Below are 18,622 nucleotides of genomic sequence, written 5' to 3'. Positions count from 1 at the left end.
TAAACACAATCCCTTCATTTCATGGGCTGGTAAGTCATTGGACAATTGACTTCCATGCTATTGCATGGGCAGGTGTGGACAATTCCCTTGTTATGTCATCATGAGTGAAGCAGATAAAAGGCCTGGAGTTGATTAGAGGACTCGTGCTGCATTTGGAAGATTTTGCTGTGAACAGACAACATGCGGTCAAAGGAGCTCTCCATGCAGGTGAAAGGAGCCATCATTAAGCTGAGAAAACAGAAAAAACATGAAACCAGAAATTGCTACAGTATTAGGAGTGGAAACATCAACAGTGTGGTCCATCCTGAGAAAGAAAGAAAGCTCTGGTGAACTCAGCAAAAAGACCTGGACGTCCACGGAAGACAACAGTGGTGGATGATGGCAGAATCATTTCCATGGTGAAGAGGAACCCGTTCACAACAGCCAACCAAGTGAACAACACTCTCCAGGAGGTAGGCGGATCAATATCCAAGTCTACCATCAAAAGAAGACTGCATGAAAGTAGATCCAGAGGGAACACTGCAAGATGCAAGCCACTCAGAAGCCTCAAGAATAGGAAGGCTAGATTGGACTTTGCTAAAAAACATCTAAAAAGGTTCTGGAAAAACATTCTTTGGATGAAACCAAAATCAACCTCTACCAGAATGATGATCAAGAGAAAAGTCTGGAGAAGGCGTGGAGAAGCTCCTGATCCAAAGCACACTACATCATCAGTAAAACACGGTGGAGGCAGTGTGATGGTCTGGGCCTGCATGGCTGCTAGTGGCACTGGGACACTAGTGTTTATTGATGACGTGACACAGGACAGAAGCAGCCCAATGAATTCTGGGTGTTCAGAGACAGACTGTCTGCGCAGATCCAGGTGAATGCAGCCTTGTCTGCGCAGATCCAGGTGAATGCAGCCAAAGCAACTCAGGAGTTTATTAAAGCAAAGAAGTGGAATCTTCTTGAATGGCCAAGTCAGTCACCTGATCTGAACCCATTGAGCAGCATTTCACTTGTTGAAGACTAAACTTCAGACAGAAAGGCCCACAAACAAACAGCAACTGTTTGCCGCTGCAGTAAAGGCCTGGCAGAGCATTCAGAAGGAGAAAACCAGCATCTGGTGATGTCCATGAGTTCAAGACTTCAGGCTGTCATCGCCAACAAAGGCTTTTCAACCAAATATTAGGAATGACCATTTGGTTTTCACTTATTTCATTTGTCTAAGGACTTAGGACCCCATGAAATGAAGGGATTGTGTTTAAAAATGTTTTAGTTTTTCACATTTTTATACAATCTTTTTGTTCAACCCATGGAATAAAAGCTGAAAGTCTGCACTTCAATGGCATCTGAGTTGTTTTATTTCAAATTCACTGTGGTAATGGACAGAAACTACATTAGAAAGAATGTGTCTCTGTTCAAATATTGATGGTCCTGACTGTAGGTTTACCTTACAAGACTTATGAAGTCCACTGAGACGACTGTTGTGAATTTGGGCTCCATAAATAAAATTGAATTGAACTTAATTAAAATAGTATTCGATCTTCAGCATCCATCCTCTGTAATAAGTCAAACAAAATTCATGATTTGGGAAAATGATTTGAAGGCAAAAAGACTTTTTTTCAGAGAAATCCATTTCAGTTCAGATCCACTCTGATGTTCAAAAAACGTTTTTCCCACAGAGCAACTTTTAAGGTCGTGCATATATATGACCAGCATAAGAATTGCGGTTTCTGGATATCATAATAAACATGAATCCACTGAACTTCAGTTGCGTCGTCGTGGTAACACGACAGATCTTGAGACGTGCCGTAAGTGGATGTCTGCAGGAACGTGCAGAGTTTGTTAACAGCATTCTGTTGGCTGTCACATTTCTGCAGCTGCTCCTCTCACTATAAAGTCTTCCTAATATGCAGATTCACGTGACGAAGTCTTCCCTGAACAGAGGCAGGGCAGCAGCTGCCTGAGGACTCTGGTGTCAGGTGGGGTAAAAAGGTGCAAAACGTGGTCTGTTTGGCACACAGCACCAACTTTTCCTCATGCACTACATGTCCCAAGATTCACTGGGTCAACGTGACAGGAACTCTTTCCTTCGGTGGCAAATATTGTAGTCTGTCACACGCCTGCTGTCTTCACAAACAGCTGTCTTTGCTGCTTCTTTCCTTTTTACATTTGTGTGTAAAATCAAATGAGTATGAATTATGTTCATTTATTAAATATTTATTTTAAATAAAAATGTATTAAATGTATTTTTCCTATTGTCCACAAAACATACAATACATAGTGTGCCATTTATCCTTAAAAGGTCCTTGTTAGACAAAAAGGTTGCTTGGATGTTCAGAGGGGATGTTGTGGCCCTTTTTGTCCTAAAATACCTTCTGATCTTAAGGCTTGGTACCAAATCCGATGGAAGCTAGCTGTTGTTAGCGCAGAAGCCAGCGGGCTTAGGTCTTTGTGTTCCTTTGTGAGCGTTTGTTAGTGGAAGCAGTTGGGAGCCCTCTAACCAATCACATTGCCTCTTCCTGGTGCTGACATGGCGGAAACAGTCTCTCTGCAGATGATCTTGTCCTGTTGGCTTCATCGAGGGAGGACCCCCAGCGTGCTTTAGGGGGGTTTATGGCAGAGTGTGAAGCAAAATAAAGGTCAGCACCGCTAAGTCTGACTCCGGTCATGGTTCTTGACCGCAGAAAGGTAGTTTGCCATCTCTCAGTGGGTGGAGTGTTCCTGCCACAGGTGGAGGAGTTTAGGTATCTTGGAGTCTTGGTCACGAGTGAGGGAAGATCGGAGCGTGAGACGGAGCCGAGTCTGTAGTTCTGCGGTCGCTGTATCGGTCCGTTGTGGTCTACAGAGAGCTGAGCCAGAAAGCAAAGCTCTCAATTTACCGGTCAGTCTTCGTTCCAACACTGACCTATGGTCATGACCCAAAGAACCAGGTCCTGCATACCAGCGGCTGAAATGAGCTTCCTCCGTAGAGCGGCCGGACACTCCCTTAGAGACGGGGGAGGAGCTCCGTCATCCAGAGAGAGGTGGGATTTGAACCGCTGCTCCTCCACATCCAGAGGAGCTACAGGCGGCTCAGGCTTCTGGTCAAGCGACTACAAAACAGATTCAAGGAAATTCCTTTATACACTTAAGAGGATTTAAGTCATTTAGCGGTTTATGACAGTGTACTGAAGACTTCAGTCCTTCCTAAGGGTTCTGGATGTGGATGAGCGCAGAGAGCACACTGGTCAAGTGTGTGTCTACAGACCAGAGGAGAGAAAACAAATATCCCAAAAAAACTACAATTCCTAAACTGTAGGAACTATATAAATCCAATAACCTTCTAAACCAAACTAGCTTAACTTTTAAGTTACAGAAAATGTCCACAACAGCAAACTATCAGATTTCACCCCAATACAAACACAAAAATGGGCTCACCGCTCTCATGGACGCACACTCTAGCTAATCAAACGGAACTGCTCTGGAAACACGACCATTTGTTCCTCTGTTTCCCTCTCTTTACAAATTATGATTTCTATTAACTCAAAAAACGACCGCGCCCTCTAGTGGCGAAACTTAGAACACCCCTCAGTCCACTCTTCAGAACAGACAGTGTTTCCATTGTTTTTTGTTAAAGATAACCAAGAAATGCACGCTGGCGCACGCTGGCGCACGCTGGCGCACGCTGGCGCACGCTGGCGCACGCTGGCGCACGCTGGCGCACGCTGGCGCACGCTGGCGCACGCTGGCGCACGCTGGCGCACGCTGGCGCACGCTGGCGCACGCTGGCGCACGCTGGCGCACGCTGGCGCACGCTGGCGCACGCTGGCGCACGCTGGCGCACGCTGGCGCACGCTGGCGCACGCTGGCGCACGCTGGCGCACGCTGGCGCACGCTGGCGCACGCTGGCGCACGCTGGCGCAGTGGATGGCCGGTCCATGCGTGGGTTTTCTGCAGGGACTCCAGACCGTCCAAAAAGATGCTTCATGGGTTCTTTGGTTTCTCTAAATTGTCCCTAGGTGTGAATGGGTGTGTGATTTGTGGTCCTGCGTCAGACTGGCAACCCCTAAATGTCTGGGGTGCAGCTAAAATCGGTGGGTGGGGCTCTGAGAAGACATCTCCTGCAAAGACATCTTTTGGGGATTTATTAAAAGCTCTTACTGAAAGTTTGAATCTTTTATTTTTGGGTCTAAATTCAAAATGTTCCGCTCATTACCACTAGATGTCAGTGTAACACAGACGTCATGTCAGAAAAACAGACACCTTCAGGCTGCACAGAGTCCGTTTTTCTCCTCACACTCTTCATTCTGAAGAAATGAAGTTCTCAGAGATCAACTGCAGCGTCTTCCTCAGAAAGATCAGACCTGCATCTTCATCGTTTTCTTCTCTCAGCTTCATGATAACAGGATGGGGAGCAGTGGCGGTTCTACACTAACTTACTCCCTGGGCGAGTAACCCCACCCCCAACCCCCCCCCTACACACACGCACACACATACAGAATTTGACAACATCCTGCTGTGTTCCCTATCTTCTATTTAGCCATTTTACTCAAAAAAATGCATGAATTTTCTAGACTCGTATTACAGGGGGGTCAAACTCAGTCACACAGGGGCCTAAGTTAAAAACACGCTTAAGGTTTTGAGCCGAAGAAGATAAAGATTTACTGAACTACACACTGAAGCTAAACTTTTAAACCTTTTAAACTGAACTTTTTGAAAATAAATATGAATAAAAACAGGAATTTTAATCCAGAATAACTCAAGTTAAACCTTAAATAACTTGTAATATTTTGTTCTCCATTTAAATATATTCTGTCAAAATTATACAAATATGAACATGCTGCAGGACAAAAAACAAAGAAAGCCTGGAAATATTAATAAGAAATTACATATCAAATAATTCCCATTTTTTCGCTCTTTCATCATTTTTTAGAGCATTTTTTTTTAGAGCTGGACTCCTGCTTCATTTTTAGCAATAATTTCTTAATGTGTGACGTCCTGTGTGTGTCTTTGTGAAACATATCAGAGGGATTAGATCTAAAAAATAAAACTTATTGTGATTAATATGTTTAGGTCTTATAAAACATTAAAGACTAAAACTTAGAACTCATCAGTGGGATTACTCCAAAAATATTTGGCATTTCCCTAAATTTGTGCAACACCAACAGTAGAAATCCTCCAAAAAAACTCAATCCATAAAAAATGGTCTGCGCTCATCCCCCCTCCCCCTCCCCTTCCCTCTGACACACGCGGCTCCGTCTCTATGACGGGAGGCGCAGCTGCGGCCCAGAGTTGATTGTCAGATAGAAAAAGACTCCCAATCACCTGTTAGTGTGATTCAGCCAGCCACCGGCGAGTTGCGCTCCCCTCTCGAGTTTTTTGACTTATGTTCCAAAGACTACCGCAAAGAGGTGTGGCCGCAAATGTCTTGCAGCAGAGGGCGGTGGTCATGTGCGCATCGGGTCTGCTGTGTCGGAGCAAAGAATTGTGGGAAATAATCTCCATTGCCTGCTTTTTTCGAAATTGGGTTGAGCACGGATGTTTGTTCTGCCTAATTCCTTTTCATGTGCCTGTTTTACGTTGTTTCACTGTAAATTATTCTTTTGTTTTTTTTTTTTGTTGTTTTTTTTTTGCACCATAAGTGTGAAGAGGAAACAGGAGGAAGACATTCTTAAGAGTCTGATGTGTCAAACTGAAAGCATTAAGTGTCGGCTGCTGAAGCAATTTCAAGTTAAAAGCTCCAAGCTTCCTCTTTGAATATAGTATGTAGCACATTAGGTGTAACGCCTCAGGCACGGCAAATGCCGCCCCTTATGAAGTGCCGCCCTGGGCGACCGCCCACATCGCCCATATCAAAAACCGCCACTGATGGGGAGATCTGCACCTCAAACATTCACTCCTCTCCAGGGTCACCATGATGCAGGAGCCTATCCCGGTTACTTTAGGGGGAAGGCAGTTCCACCTGTCAATCACCGGGTCACATGTTGTGTATGATTTACCTCCTCCCACACAACTTTGCTGCTTTCATTCAGGGAGGAAGAGGTTCTGGTTCAGAAAGGAGGTTCAACCAACTCTGAGGTTAAACTTGAACTCTGAGTTGGTCAATCGAGAGATTAACAACTCTGAGTTTTCTGTTTCAGAGAAGCTGATCGGAGTTAGGTCAATCAACTCTGAGTGGACTGATTAAGCGTGCGCACCGCGACTATAAGAAGCCATTATCAATGGAGCGCAGATATTACGAGTCACCATGGCAACCGTGAAAACAAAGAGGTCTGCATATTTTTCGCCAGCTGAACTTGACGTGCTGCTGCAGAGTTACAGTGAATATGAGCACATATTCCAGAAGAAAAGCAACACCGCTGCATCTGCAAAACAGAGACAGTTAGCGTGGAAAACATAGCTGCTCAAGTTAATGTGTAAGTTTGCATTTAAATCATTGTTATAAAATATTGACTGTAATAACTTTTTAAGTAGCGTAAGGTGTGAAATAAAAAATGGTGATATTTAGGTGTACTTTTGAAGTGTTATTCCTGTTGTAAATGCATGAAATGCTGCATAGTGTACAGAACCAATCTGGGGGAAAAATGCCTTTAACGTCTGTAATGTTTAGAGGACTTTCTTGTTAACCTTCCCCTCTTGCAAACGTTGGTCAGTTTAATATTAATACATGCAATTGTGTTTTTAAAAGTGAACTTTTGTCTACCCTTGTATTGATCAAGTGGTATAGGTTTATATGGGATTAAGAAAGTAAGCAGTGCTAGCAAATTGTGTTTCCAAAAAGTAATTGTTACATTAATCTAATTCAATGTCCCTGATTTCATTTTCATGTAGATGCAATCCTGCAGGAATTAAAAGAACATGGCAGCAGCTAAAAATGAAGTATAAAAACATAATTCAATCAGGTCAAATGTGAGCATGTCATGGATGTAGGCTTTGTTGACAACATTTGACATATGAAACATCTACATAGCAATACATATCTAATGTTGTTTTCATTGTTTATATGTAATTGACTGCAACGAAAAACGGTAACGCTCAAACAAAAACGTTTGGGGAAATGACACAAAATCCAGTCTAGGTCTCAAATCCTCGCAGGACGTAAATGTAATTCTCTAGGAATTAATGCAGCCTCCTCGTCTATTGGGTCCTCCAAAAAAGGACAAGCCATTCTTGTCACTTGTCTCTGTGTGACGGAAATGTGGGCAATGAAGGTTAAAGCGAAAAATACCGCTTCGTCTTTAAAAAGGGGAGGGGACCGGCAGAAACCTTGAGTTTAGAGAATAAAACCTGCTCCTGACCAGGTTAGGTTCACAGCGTAAGTAACCATGGACACTGACTCCGAGTATAAGTTACCTCTCTTTCAGAAACGGGTTTGACTTACTCTGCTTTCTCTGGTTTAACAAACCTCCCCTTCTGAAACGGAAAACCCAGGGTTTCCCTGATTTCAGGGTTAACGCACTCAGAGTTTACACTTAACCTCCTTTCTGAAACAGGCCCCTGGTCTCTGAGGTTCTAACGTTGTTTTGTTTCTCTGATCGGTCATAAAGTTGGACTGAATTTTTTTTTTCTGCACCAAACCAAAGCTTGGTTCTGGCGCTGAAGGGAAGGGAACCGCCACCTATTCTGTATGTCTGACCTTGGTAAATGGCATATACTTACATAGCGCTTTCTACATTCTTTCGCTTTACACACACATTCACACACTGGCACCAACCTCCCACCAGAGGCAAGGTGGGGTTCAGTGTCCTGCCCAAGGACACTTCGACACATGGGCGTGCAAGGTGGGAATCTAACCTGCAATCTTACGATCATGGGTCGACCGCCCTACCGCTGCACCACGGCCGCCCTTCACCACTTTCTTCCTCTCACAGACATGACTCAGCATCTTCTCTGTGAACAACAGCAGAGTTCACCTTTGAGGTCAAACCCACGAAAAAGGACAAACGAGGTGTGGAACCTGCTGAGCCATGCTGCTCTGCAGCCTGTTACCATGGAAACCAAGCAGGGCTGCATTCTAGTGACTGGTGTTGCAAACACTCTGACCCCGTTTGTCCGTGTGGACCAAACATGGACCGCGTGTCACAAACCAGGACTTTAAGAGGCGGGGCCAGAAATCCAGCCAAACGGCAGATTCCGTTTGGTTCTGTAGCTGTGGACTTTAGTAGAACCGTGAAGATCAGAACCACGAGGACCAGAATAACCATAGGAATGACAAGAAGTCTTCTTTTTCCTGCTTGGAGGGGGTTGGAACCGTGAAGGGGTTTCACACGGGCCTACAGACTGCTGGAGGAATGTCCGAGCTCCCTGCAGAACCATGAGAGTCCAGAACCTTTCTAGAATTTACTCCATGCAGAACTGTGAGTCCAGAACAGGGGTGTCAAACATACGGCCCCGCCTGGTGGTTTAGTCTGGCCCAGACATGAAGAGTAAAAATTATAAAGAGGTTTTTTTTTAGATCACGTTTCTAGTCCATTTCTGTGGCGAGTTATGATTTTTTTAAAGAAATAACCGAAATGCGCAGTTCCGCCACTAGGGGGAGCAAAGGAAAAGCAGACCAGGTGAAACAGCAAATATCTGCACGTGCCAAAAGTGAACCTAACAGCTCTGGGTCTGGGTAAGATGCAGTTTGGTTCCCTGTGAGCCTCACTGCTGTTACATTGCTATACGAATGATGAGTAGTGACACTAATGACCAAAATGTTGTCAAAAAAAAAAAAAGGTTGAAGTGAAGTCCTGAGCTTTCCAGGAAAATGGAAAGCGTTTTATTTGTTCACGGAGCTGAATGCAAACCTGCATGCTTGGTATGTCATCAACAGGTTCTCCAAGAACATAACATTCAGCTCCACTATGAGACTCTCCACAAAGAAAAGTTTCACCATTTGCAGTTAAGAAAAAAGAAGATTTAGCAACTATTAGCTGGACCGATAAATAACCATCTGGATTTACTGCAGCCGTGACGTCAGTGATGGAGCAGTGAAAGCTAGCTACCTTATTGCAGACAAGTTGGAGCAAACATCCAAACCATTTTCTGATGGTGAACTTATTGAAAAATGCTGAAGGCTGCAGAAGTCTTGTTCCCAAAAAGCAGTCGACCTTAAACACGAGTCTGTCAAGAATTACGATCAGATCCAACATCTCTGAGGAAACATGGGCAGCCATATGAAGGAATCCAGTCATTTATTGTATTTTCAGTCACTATTGATGAAAGCACCAACATCACAGATGTGTACAGCTGTGCATATTTATTAGAGGTGATGAAGTGACGTCACAGTGGAGTTTCTGGAGTTGATGGACACAACAACAACTGATGACAGATTTCAGATCCATTGGCCTCTGTGATGAATGTGTCTTAATAATTAGTGACCATTTTTTCCAACTGAGTAAATTAACAAAAACAAAGCTGTATTTTGCTTTATGGTACCGGTCCGACCCACTTGAGATTGGTTCTGACGTTTGGACCTGACCGTCCTCTGGATATCTGACTGTTTTTATTTGACCCACTCCCCCCCCCCCGCGCTCCCCTCCTCCTCTACCTGCTGGTCCCCGCCCCCCGCCTCTGTTTCAGCCCCTCCCGCCCGCTCCCGCCTCCCCGCTCAGTCTGGACGCGGCCGCCCTCCTGCGCACAGCTCCGCGTGCCACTCCGTGCTGTATGTTCCTGCCCCCCTCCCTCCGGCCGCCGTCCTCCCCCCGGCGCGGACATGCTCCCGGGTCTCCGGAGATGAGGTTCCGTAATGTCTCCTTCCTGACGGTGTTGTTGTTCGGGCTCAGCGGGCTGCTCTCCCTCTCCTGGTACACCGCCTTCAGCAGCTCCAGAGGTAAGGCGCGAGCACGCGCGCGTGTGTCTGTCGGGATGCGGATCTGGATGTTGCGGGGAGAGGTGCGCTCGGTGTTGGATGCCCGCCGCGCGGAGGTTCTGCGGCGCAGCGCGCAGGTTCGGGGGGATGAAGAGGAAGGGGGGGGGGGGGCTGCTCTTTGTTGCGGGATGACAGCAGAGGCGCGTGCTCGTCCATGGAGGCTCGAGCAGTGAGGTCATGGAGGGAGCGCTGGGTTGAAGCTGCAGCCGCGGGGGGAGCAGGGATGGAGAACAGGTGAACTGCTGCTGCAGGGGTCCGCTCGGTTTAAAGCACCGGATCAGCCGGCGGAGGCCTCGGGATGCAGCTGGATTCTGTCTCACGCGCCCTGAGCGCAACAGGATGATATGCGGGGCCGTGCGGGTCCCGCAGTCATCGGCGCTAAACAGTTGCAGATTGGGGGGGGTTGATTTCTGCTCCATCACGTTCAGCTGCGGGGGTCATTTCAGGCTGTTTGCTTTCCCTGCATTTCGAATTTCCTGATATTCCTTAAGTGAATCACGTGCAGATCACGTGTCTTCAGCTGTTTTTTGGGGTAAATATAAATGAAGGTTGATTTTCAGAATAAAAGTTGGGAAAACTGAAGCTTTAAAGCAAACATTCAGAAGAAAACAGACAGAACTCTAAGGCTGAAAGCAGCACCAACAGAACCAGAACTTTGTCCATTTAAAGTCCATTAAAGTTCGGCTCTTTCATGGCTTTGACTCACATTGAAGCAAAGAATCTTCTGCTCCATCACTTTGGAGGAAAGCTCACCTGGATCACCTGGATCACCTGAGCCAGAGACCAGGACCGAGCTGAGAACCTCCGTCAGAATTCCTGTCAGTTTGTTGCAGGAAACCCTTTTGTTGTCTGGGTTTTTTAACGTGGAGATGTGCACGAGGGGCGTGCACGGACTCAGATGTGCACGAGGGGCGTGCACGGACTCAGATGTGCACGAGGGGCGTGCACGGACTCAGATGTGCACGAGGGGCGTGCACGGACTCGGTTCCGTTGCTACTGGATGTTTTTGAAGCTGTTTTTCTCTTTCTTTCCCTGAAATGAAAAGTTTGACAAACTTTGACCTAAAAGGCAGAAAAGCTGCAGACAGAAGCTGACAGCATCTCCAGAACTCCAGAATGAACCTGGAAACTGGGTTAATCCGTCAGGCCTCATGCTAAGCAGTCCCAGCTCTTTATGGTGAGGTATTATGGGATGTCCGTCACTCTCAGTGCTGCCCTTTGTTCAAACATTGGACAGAGAACATGGCTCACCTACATGTGGAAGGCGTGACTCGTATCTGGCTGGAGCGGGCACGGCGGGGGCATCATCATGGTCAGGGCTTGTTTGGTTTCCAACAGAACAATAATCACAGACACATTTTTGAAGATGATCGATGTCAGTGTGAGTATTATTGGATCACATGCTTGGGGGGGCATGGGGTTTCTCCCAGGCCCGTTGGCTGGGAGGCGGGGCTCGCTTTGCAGGTTCTCTTCAGGCCCGTTCAGGATCCGTTCATACTTGTAGGGATCCAATCACCCAACCCCAGGTGAAAGTGACAGCCGACTTTACCTGCGGTGGAGGGGGGCGGGGCAGGTTCAGACTCGCCAGCTCCGTCTGAGCTGAAACCCTGCAGGGAAGTCTGGTGACACGAGTAGAGCTGTGGCGGTGTGGGACGCAGCATTCGTTCTTTACAAATAACAGTAACTACTAACTACACCTATCTAACTAATGAACTCACTAAGTAGGTGTTGTAGAATGACTATGTGTGTGTGTCAGTGTGTGTAGGAGGAAGGAGCACACACGTGTGTTGGGGGTGCGTGTTGATTCTTCTCTGGAGCTGCATGTGAGGCTTCAGCTGTGCTCTCTGGTACAGACGTCTTCTCAGAATATTCTATATTTCCAGTAAGAAACAGACTGCAGACACTGAGGCTACGTTACCACCGCAGGCTGAAACCACCCAATTCCCATTGTGTTGCCCCTATGAGACCTGCATCTGATCTTTTCATGACAGTCTGGACGACACAGATCCCATCTTTCAAATGCGACCGCCGTCTGAACAGCCAGGCCACATGAATCCGACCCGTACGTCATCGATACGCTACAAACGTCATCATTCTGCGTTGAAGTAGGCGGGAACGAGAACGTAAACATCAACCATGGCGGACGATGCTGCTGAGACCAGTCAGTGGAAGGGAAGCCAGGTCACCGATTGGATTCATGTTTGGGGTGACAGCTCGGTTTTTGAGAACATTTCCAGCGAAATGGCCAAGCGTGGTGTTGAACCTTTCCCGCCATTACTTTTTTTCCCCTTTCCGACTGTGGTCAGAAGCGCGGGACACAGAAGGCGGATCCTCCTCTGGGCTTCACTTCCCCGTTCGGACCCTCAGATTCTCCAGAGCGGGTTAAAAAAGAGTCAATAGCATTTCTGCTGGGGGAAACCTTCTTTTATTACTGTTCTCCTTCCTCCATAACACACAACATGAATGCGCGCCCCCACTGCCCCCCCTCACTCCCTCCTGCGCTGCACGCGCTCTCTCCTCTCTCTTACACACACACACACGCGGCTCCAGCACATCCACATCCCCATTCCACAACAGTGGGTCCAGACGACCCTGGCTCCATTGCCTTCTTAAAATGAGAAGATTGTAAATGTGCTGCTCCTTTGTGAAATAAATGTAATAATGCAAAAAGAGCTCCACTTTGACTACACTGTTGTTGCTAACGTTAGCTACTTCCACAAACGCGTGACGTAGTTCCCTGATGAGGACTCTTCTGCGCATGCGGGTCACTTCTGGGTCATTTCACGGTCACACAGGAGATCACAAAAATGTGAACGGCCTTGCAAAAAAATCCAATCTTTTCAAAAAAATCCGAATTGAGCATTAAGCCCTGCAGTGTGAACGTAGCCTTTGTCACCTTTCTGGTAGCCATGAAGCCTGACACCCATGAAGAACACGGGGCAGGAGGCTCCGCCTTTGTTTATACAGACACGTAACCTTGCGCTGCACAAAATAGTTCCCAAACAAAACATGTAGTGATATTCATGGAAATCTAACAGCACACATTCATGTTTGGTGTTACGGAGTGAAGGAGAACAGTAATAAAAGGTTTCCCCCAGAAGAACGGTGATTGATTCTGTATTAAGCCGCTGTGAAGTAGAGCTGTGACGGTGGAGGATTTTGATCACCGCAGCGATGAAGCAGCAAGAGTCACCACTTACAAAAAAACAACCTGCTGTGATGCGGTTATCGTCACACCGCTAGACACGAGCTGCCATGAATGTTATCTAGGACGGAAAACACGGATCGTTTTCTCATTTAGTTGGTGTAAACTGGACTTTATGTGCATAAACTGGTCTTTGAGGAAGTAAACTGGTTTTTCAGTTCAATTCAATTTTAGCCCAGAATTACACCAGCAGTCGTCTGAATGGGCTTCATACCTGTGATTGAATAAAAACATGAATCCTAAAGAACATAAACTCATAGAATTCATTAGGTAATGACTAAACTGGACATCTCCGTCCTTAGACTCTCCTTATTGGTAAGGAAGAACTGAAAAAAAAAAAGATTCTGGAAAACAGAAGAAACCTCAGGGGTGTCCATATGAAGGAGGGATCCTCCCCCAGGACGGACAGCGATGTACCAGAACTCATAGGGAGACTTATCAAACGCTACAACTACATGTTTGAAGTCCAGCAGACGAGTCTCATCCAGATGGAGTTGGGGGACGGCTGGGGGCTCCAGACGAGCTGGAGGGCTCTTTTTTATGGCATTAGTTGTTGTTTGTGTGTTTGTTGGTATAAAGTGGTCTTGTGAGGGTTCTTTGCTTCATGTCGGCCCCCCCCACTCCCCCTACACGTTCTTGCATGTCTCTGCAGCTTCATTCACAGCTTCCAAACTCTGATAGTTTGTCTTTCTAGCCTGAAGCTCAGACTTCCTTCACTTCATCTCTGATTCTTACTCACATGTGTGAGTCTACAGCATTGACTGTATGATAAACCTGGACGAATGGCGTGTGACGTCACCCATAGAAGACGCACTCCTTCCAGTTTCAACCTAATCAAGTCATTTAGTCGCCATTTTTCTGCGATATGTCCGTCGCCATGTTGGAAGCAGACGTCCTCCGTAAGCCGTGATTGGTCCGTCCAAATGGTACATCCTACTTGGAATGGGGGGGGGGGGGGGGGTCAATCCAGTTCTAATTTACTGTCAAAAGTGTACAAGTTGTGTGTCTGTGTGTGTTTGTGTAAGGCTTCCTGACATGTGTGAGGCTGTTTTATTGTTATGCCTGACTTGTGGTGTGGAGTAAACACACACACACACACACACATTACTACACAAACAACAAAACAAAACAGGAATAACTTTGAAATGACGGTCCCTCAGATCAGATCAGATCAGATCAGATCAGATCTGATCTGATCTGATCTGAGGTTCAAACTGAACGGGTGAAGGTTTGGAGACGTTCACCTTCACTCCCTTCTTTCCCCGTTTTCTCCTCTTCATCCCGTCCTTCCTGTCCCGGCGTGGAACAGGAGCCGATCTTTGACGGTTTGGTCAGAGGGGGAAACTGAGAGCGTGTCGCTGTGAAATGTGATCGCCGTGATGTCACTGTGCAGCCGTTCCCGTCTGCTGAGCAGTAAACACAAAGGCGGATGGCGGTTTTCTAGAATTCTGTTCTTTGTTTCTGATCCGAGGAGCAGAAATCTGAAGCTTGCAGAACTTGTGAGGGATCGGACGGATTTTCTAAAGCACAAACTGGATTTTTGGATGAGACCAGCAGCTTTGATAAAAACAAACGACGTGAATCTGGAGAACATTAGAGGCAGTTGAAGAAATCTGAAACCTTTGGAGAGACTCATCCCACAAACATGATCAGATCGAAAATAAAATCATTTTCTGTCTTTGTTCAAATATTTGGTTGATTAAATTCCAATTGTGTTGTTTAGAAATGACAAATACATCTTACAAGTTATAAAACTTAAAATAATTAATAATCCACATTGGTTACACAATAGCCTAGATCAGCTGTGCGTTCCAAACCATTTCATTTTAACCAAGCTACGAGGTGGAAGGATCCTTTTTTTTTCTATTTGAGCTTCGTCCAGATGGAGTTGGGGGACTGGGGGGGGGGCAGAATCCACGGCCAATGACAGGAGCAGAGAGGAGGTCCACGGTCAGGTACCGGAGCTGGAATCTGGAGTCACTCCTGCCCCCCCCCCCCCATCTCGTCTGATGCTTAAATGACACTGCTTCACTGCAGCAACTGTCCTGCATGGTTGAAGTTCTGGTTAGTTTGTCCCGACTGACCCGCTTCACACCGGTTGTGTGGTTGTCCCGACACATGAACCTGCAGCTCTGTGGTCCGTGGAACAGGGTGTAAACGTCTGCAGCTCTAGCTGCTTTACACTCACAGGGCCATTCACACACGGATGGCGGCGGAGGCGGAGTTTATGGGAGTGTGTGGTTGTGTGCAGAGGCTCTTCATGCTGCTCCTCTCAGCTTGGACCTCCAGCCCCGTTTACAGCATCTGCAGCTTCTGACCGGCATCCTCTTCAGGACCTTGTCACGGTTTGGAGTGGGATGGTTGTGAGTCAAACCGGAGCGTCAGCTGACCCGGGGCAGTTCTTCTCCCTGGTGTAAACTGGAATGGTGATAGAGTTTCACAGAGGTCCAAGACACTGAGAGCAGCTGCTGAATGTTTGATGGCATCTCCTCAGGTTCCCGTCAGAGTCTGTGGCTTCATCTTTGCTCTGCAGACGAACGCAAGCATCAAAACACAGCAGAGCTTCACAGGCAGAAGAAGAAATGAGGCATCGTATTCCATCCATGATGCTGATGTTGAGAAGGCAGATCAGGTTCTTTCTGTTCTTCTTGTTCTCGCTGAACTTTTAGCACCTGACTGCATCTTGGAAATCTCTGTCAGAACCTAGAAGTGAAGGGGATCCTGTGAAGATCAGAGGATCGCTTTGGATCAGCCTCTAAAGCCCAGCAGAACTGAGCCTGCGGGTCAGGACCTGCGGGCAGCGTCTGCACCGGTTCTCTGCAGGAAAGACCTCCGGCTGGGAGGAACTTTATTCAGAAAAAGTTCTGTTGAGTTTCTGGGTGGGACCGGGTCGTATCAGACCCAGACTTCAGAGAAGAACCGCTAAAGACGCAGAGAGGAGCTTTGACGGAGTTTGATGTGTACAGCGTTCCCCCTCCCCCGCTCCGTCTGGAGTGTTTGAATAAACCAGGCGGCTGCAGAGTCAGACGTGTCCCGAGGACGACATGTGACCCCCCCCCTCCCCGCAGCCTGCAGCGTGGGGCCTTCATGGCCTGGATGGGACTTTTGACCTCCTGTTCTGTAGTAAAGTCGCTCTTTGATGTTGCAGCCTGTAGATGATCCACGCCGGCGGCGAAGAACGAGGCCGTTCCTGCAGGACTTTCATCCCGCTCTGGAAAAATATTTCAGCATGAAGGCGTTCCTGAAGAGAAGGATGATGTCATCACGCTGAAGAAAACGTCCAGATCGCTTTGTTGGACGCCATTTCTGAATGACTGATGCTTTGTAACAGCAGCCAATGAAGGGGATGAGATGTCACCATGGCAACCGAAACATGAACCCCTCAAATCTGTTCCTGAAGTGGGAGTCAATCAACAATCTTAAGGAAATATTGAAACAGAAACAGTTTTTTTCACAAATGTTTTATGACGATGTCATGAAGAAAACACACAGATGCCTTATACAGAGTTAGTAAAATAACAGCAAATGTGTCTGAAATATTATTATTTCCGTTTCAAAATGGACAAATGCGATGACTGAAAACGTCCATCTGTCGGATCCACAGTGTCCTGTAGTCATTGGTGGCATCCTGCGGTGAGTTTTCTGAGGTTTCTCGTCTACCTGTCAGCATAGATGTAGTTCCTGCAGATAGCATCTGTCGGAGCCACAACAGTCGCTCTGTCACCGTTTAGCGACAACTGCACACAGGTCTACAAGCCGGCCCTCAGAATGAGTGTAGCTGTGCTTCTCTGGGTGGAAACCAGACAAAACCAACCTTGGGTCCAGTATTATTCTATTAGTCATCGTTTTCTCCTCATCTCCTACCAGGACGGCGTCGTTTGTCAGAGAACCGCTGTTCCTCCGTATTCTCATCAGGTAATCTTCAGTCCGTTTGGTGAGATCTACAGCTGTCACGTTGGAATGAGTCCATTGGAGACGAGTATTTACAGATCTAGGATGAGCCAGTGAACATGCAGCTCTGATAACTGGAAGAACAAATCTCCGTTCAGGCCTGGAGTCCATCAGGAGTCTTCGGAAACGGGAGACAATCTTCTGACTTCTTCTTCTTTCTCTTTCGGCTTTTCCCATCAGGGGTCGCCACAGCGAATCATCCTTTTCCACCTCACTCTATCATGGACATCTTCTACCCTAACATTAGCCAACTTCATGTCCTCTGTTAAGACATCCATGTATCTCCTCTTTGGCCGTCCTCTTGCCCTCCTGCCAGGCAGCTCCATCTCCAACATCCTTCTACCAATATATCCACTATCCCTCCTCTGAACATGTCCAAACCATCTCAGTCTGGCTTCTCTGACTTTGTCGCTAACACAGGCAACATGAGCCGTCCCTCTGATGTACTCGTTCCTTATCCTGTCTAACCTGGTCACTCCTAAGGAGAACCTCAACATCTTCATCTCCGCTACCTCCATCTCAGCCTTTTGTCTCTGTCTCACTGCTACCGTCTCTAACCCATAGAGCAGAGCTGGTCTCACCACTGTCTTGTACACCTTTCCTTTGAGTCTTGCTGACACTCTTCTGTCACACAGCACTCCTGACACTTTCCTCCAACCGCTCCAACCTGCCTGCACTCGCCTCTTCACCTCTTTTCCACAATCCCCATCACACTGAACTGTTGACCCCAAGTACTTAAACTCCTGCACCTTCTTCACCTCAGCCCCCTGTAACCTAACGCTTCTACCTTGATCCCTCTCGTTCAGACACATGTATTCTGTCTTACTACGACTGACCTTCATGCCTCTTCTTTCCAGAGCAAACCTCCACCTCTCTAGCTGTTCCTCCACCTGCTCTCTACTCTCACTGCAAATTACGATGTCATCCGCAAACATCATTGTCCAGGGAGATTCCTGTCTTACCTCGTCTGTCAGCCTGTCCATCAGCATAGCAAACAAAAAGGGACTCAAAGCTGATCCTTGGTGTAGTCCCACCTCCACCTTGAACTCCTCTGTCTGACCTACAGCACATCTCACCACCGTCATACTTCTCTCATACATGTCCTGAACTACTCTGACATACTTCTCTGCCACTCCAGACAACCTCATACAGTACCACAGCTCCTCCCTTGGCACCCTGTCATACGCCTTCTCTAAATCTACGAACACACAATGCAGCTCCTTCTGACCTTCTCTGTACTTTTCCATCAACATTCTCAAAGCAAAAATGGCATCAGTGGTGCTCTTACGGGGCATGAAACCATACTGCTGCTCACAGATCTCCACCTTCTTCCTAAGCCTGGCTTCCACTACTCTTTCCCACAGCTTCATTGTGTGGCTCATCAACTTTATTCCTCTATAGTTGCTGCAGTTCTGCGTGTCACCCTTGTTCTTAAAGATCGGAACCAGAACGCTTCTCCTCCATTCCTCAGGCATCTTCTCACTCTCTAAAATCCTATTGAACAACCTTGTTAGAAATTCCACTGCTGCCTCTCCTAAGCACTTCCATACCTCCACAGGAACGTCATCAGGACCAACGGCCTTTCCGCTCTTCATCCTTTTCAGAGCCTTCCTAACCTCATCCTTTCCAATCTCTGCTACTTCCTGCTCC

General features: G+C 47.0%; 1 protein-coding gene across 1 annotated transcript in view; it reads left to right on the top strand.

The window, feature by feature from the left end:
* The first annotated feature begins 9,544 nt into the window (after positions 1-9,544).
* mgat4b (alpha-1,3-mannosyl-glycoprotein 4-beta-N-acetylglucosaminyltransferase B) overlaps positions 9,545-18,622 on the top strand; it is a 47,952-nt gene continuing 38,874 nt past the window's right edge. Inside the window, exon 1 of the mRNA XM_023959425.2 lies at positions 9,545-9,778. Within this exon, the coding sequence (XP_023815193.1) occupies positions 9,613-9,778 (166 nt within the window). The 5' untranslated portion in view covers positions 9,545-9,612. The remainder of the gene's footprint in view (positions 9,779-18,622) is intronic.

The sequence above is a fragment of the Oryzias latipes genome, chromosome 10 (assembly GCF_053564925.1).
Source record: "Oryzias latipes strain Hd-rR chromosome 10, Olatipes_Hd-rR_3.1".
NCBI classification, from domain to species: Eukaryota; Metazoa; Chordata; class Actinopteri; order Beloniformes; family Adrianichthyidae; genus Oryzias; species Oryzias latipes.
Note: the sequence above shows the minus strand (reverse complement) of the source record. Positions and strands in the feature narration are given on the sequence as shown.